This window comes from Momordica charantia (assembly GCF_013281855.1).
Source record: "Momordica charantia cultivar OHB3-1 chromosome 3 unlocalized genomic scaffold, Mcharantia_2.0 BLBB01000003.1, whole genome shotgun sequence".
Lineage (NCBI taxonomy): Eukaryota > Viridiplantae > Streptophyta > Magnoliopsida > Cucurbitales > Cucurbitaceae > Momordica > Momordica charantia.
This window is the reverse complement of record NW_028275161.1, coordinates 15468867-15472448: the sequence shown is the minus strand read 5'-3', so window position 1 is coordinate 15472448 and position 3582 is coordinate 15468867. Positions and strand designations below refer to the sequence as shown.

Below are 3582 nucleotides of genomic sequence, written 5' to 3'. Positions count from 1 at the left end.
TTTTTATACTATGTTTTTCAAAGAACATTAGTTTTTTATTTTTAATTTTAATTTTTCAGTGTCAGTGTTTGAAACAGAAAAAAAAATAGTTAAAGATAATATAATTATAGATCAATCCTAAAAAGCGTGTAATCGTACATTTGAAAGTTTCTTATAGATGATCTTAATTTTGTCAAGAATGACCTGATTATGTTATAGATCATTATTAAGTCGTTGTATTACAAGCATAAAAAATATAGCATTGATTTTTTTATTGAAAAATCTTCGCTACTTGATTGTTTGATTCTGAATCGTTAATATAATTATTCATTAGATCTAAATTTTTTTTTTGAGTACAACATTGTGGGGGTGGGGGTTCGAACTCATGACCTTTTGAGTTATGCTCGGTTTGGCATTCATTAGATCTAAATAAACCTTCCTCTATTTTATTAATATTATTATTATTATTTTGCTCTAAATTGTTATATTTGTAAGCTTTTTTTGGTATTCAAGTCATCAAGTCTAGGTGGAGCTTGGGCATAAATGCAATTACCAGATTTTGCATTTTTTGTTGCTTCAATTTCATGTGGTTTATGGTTTGATTTCTAGGGAATTTTCTAATTTAATTTATTGAAAGTGCATTTATATAGATTTTTTTCTCTTTTTTTCTCTTTTTTACTCATTTTTCTCTCTTTTCATATTTTTTTTAACTAAGGTTCTTCACTTTCTTTAATTTAACATTTAAATTGCTTTTATATATTTTTATTAGTTTTAATACAGTTTCTAAATTTAATAAAAAAAATTTAGTACAACAAACGGTGAGTTTTTTGAAAATTTAATCTTTCATCCCAAGAAAATGAAAGGATGTCATTTACAAGACCACATAACTACTCTACCAAATAAGATTGTTAAACATTATTTGGAAAAATCATCTTTTAATCAAGGGATGACTTTTATTCACCTCGCCAATAGATCAATTTCACCACGTCATTTAATAAAACTATCTCTACAATAGACAATTTTAGAACCATGATTTCCTCGAAATTAAATTCGAGAAAACTTTATTTCCATAATTTCTTATTTTAACATAATTTTTTTAAACTTACTCCATCTTTCTCCCTAGTATATATGAATATGTGCATATAATTTTCTAATTAATTTATTAACAAAGAAATTTATTATGTCTTTAACCACAATAATTACAAATGGAAACTTGTGGTGTGAGAAAGTAGGAAAAATTCTTGACATGGAAGAAGAATTAACAAATGCTTGACATGGAAGAAAGAATTAATATATAAGGATTCTTTTCTTTTTCTTTATATTTCAAATATAATGCTTTACTATAAAAGTTTATGCTTAAGAAATTTCTTGGGACTTTCTTAACAAGCTCACTCTTATTATTTTTTTCTTTGTTCTATTTCTTCTCTACTACTTAGATAGCCTGCATGTTGATATCTTTTTTTTTGGGTCAATTTTATTAGTACTCGTCACAAATTTATTGGTTCAATTCTCCATCCTATATAATTATTGATCAACTCGATCAAGAAAAAGAAATAGCGACTACGGTAGGAGAAATTCTTGCTCAAATCTCAATTCTAGACTTTCTCATCAATGTTGTGTGGCAAGCTTAATTGTCAAGGTAAGTATTGTTCTTTTCTAAATTCTTCTAAAATTCTCATTGTTTCCCTCTATGCTTCCTTATATTTTATAATAATCGGATAGATACAATCTTAAATATAGCTTAAATATATAAACACATCAGTAAAAATTGGAGAATGAAATTATTTGAAAGGGAGCTCAAATAATGCAGCTAACGATTCTATACATCGTAAAAATTGTATATCAACCCTAAATCAAATGATTGCAGAGTAGACATATTTCAAACTTACATCAAACAAAAATAATTCAACGTATTGCTACTTCTTTATATAAAAACTATTCCTTCTCCACAATAATCATTCCGTGACCGCTATTCAAATTACAAATTTGAATTTCTCTCTCGTACAGTAAGAACAACATAGAATTATCAACCACATTATTATTCTATATGGTTTGATCAATAATTTCGGAAAACAATAAAACTTTCCTTGTCCAAAATTAGCTGCAAACTTCCAACAACTTCTTAAGATCATTAAGTAATTCTCAGAGATCCACTCTGCATTTTTTGTTATCAAGGGGTGTAGAAGTGTTGATCTTTAGCCCGCCCACCAAATCACAGTAGATCTCCAGCGATCGACGTTTCGATGTCCATTTCTCGATAGCGTACCTTCAAGGACGGAGCCATAAATTTTCTCAGCAAGAGATAAAATATTACCTTTTAACTTTTTACACCTATATGAAAATAATTCTAAAAATTCTTTTGAAAGAGTAAATAAGATGAAAACCTATAAAATATTTGATATGTTATACGCTAAATATATGTTTTAGTTTTTAATGTTTGATTTTTATTTTTTTTGTAAAGGTAAATATATTAAACAAATAAAATGGAGGATCTCGCCCGAGATCAAGGCACAACACCTAACCAGACACAAGACAGGAAAACAGAGAGAAAATATAAAAAAAAAAAAAAATCTTAGGCGAGATAAACATAAAATCAAAGCTCAAGGAATAACTCCCAGGTGAAGTAGTACAACTAAAGTAGACCTCAACTTTCAAAGTGCGTAAGAGGGTAGAAATATGTTTACTCTTTCACGAGGCCTAATTTCTTTATCTTCAATCTAAATTTCTATCGACTCATTCATTATCATGTGCCATGTGATATTCACAATAGAAATGACACGATTAAAAAATGTTAAATATATAAGAGATTAAATTGAAAAAAAATTAGTAGGAAGTATTATATTTTCTCTATTCCTTCATCTATTCCGTCATCCATTCATCTCTCTTCAATCGTTAATCTTATTTAATAGTAACCACCTAAGTTTTATCCTAGAATTCTCGCCTCCTCTTCTTCCTTCTTCACTCTAACCGTACCTGATCTTCGCCTCGAGGCGAAGGTCGACTTCGAACCCGTTGGAGCGTACGGTGTCGTTGAGATTCCCAAAGGGCGATGTGGAGAAAACCTCGACGGCGGGCTTGAGGAGGGTCTGTTTCCCGGGGGCGAGGGAGAAGGAGGGGACGGTGGAGCGAAACCTCTGGCCGAGGTATTCCACCGTAACTCTCATGGAGTCGATGTCGATGGCGGCTCTCCGGTTGGGATTGGAGGTTTTGATGGTAAAAGCGAGGGTGGCGTTGAGGTTTCTGTCTGTTAATGCGTTGGCTGTGACATTGCAAGTCTCCACATTGTAAGTGGGAGCTTTGGGGATGATGAGAAGCCAGTTTATGACCATGGAGAGCCCCAAAAGGATTATAATTCCCAGCATTGTTCTTCCTATGATTCTCATTATGGTGGTGCGTTTTGGTGGCTTCCTGTTCTGGGTTTGGCCGCCATTGGAGCTCTCTTTCGAGGTCTGTGTAGTGGTGCTCATGTTGCAGAGATTAATGGAGGGTTTTCTTGTTCTCAATCTCTTATGTGAAAAGAAGTGTGTGTGTGTGTGTATTGTGTTGTTTTGGGGTTTCTTGAGGAGGGGGAAGAGGAATATATGTGTTCTTGCAGATGCAGAA

The 3582-nt window shown here is 31.9% G+C and overlaps 1 protein-coding gene across 1 annotated transcript; it reads right to left on the bottom strand.

Moving 5' to 3' along the window:
- Positions 1-1880: 1880 nt before the first annotated feature.
- LOC111020550 (NDR1/HIN1-like protein 10) lies at positions 1881-3582 on the bottom strand. Its single transcript, XM_022297246.2, has 2 exons — positions 2953-3582; positions 1881-2245 (listed from the first exon to the last, which is right to left on the bottom strand). Exons 1-2 carry the CDS (start codon positions 3444-3446, stop codon positions 2122-2124), a joined length of 618 nt encoding a protein of 205 aa, XP_022152938.1. The 5' UTR covers positions 3447-3582; the 3' UTR covers positions 1881-2121.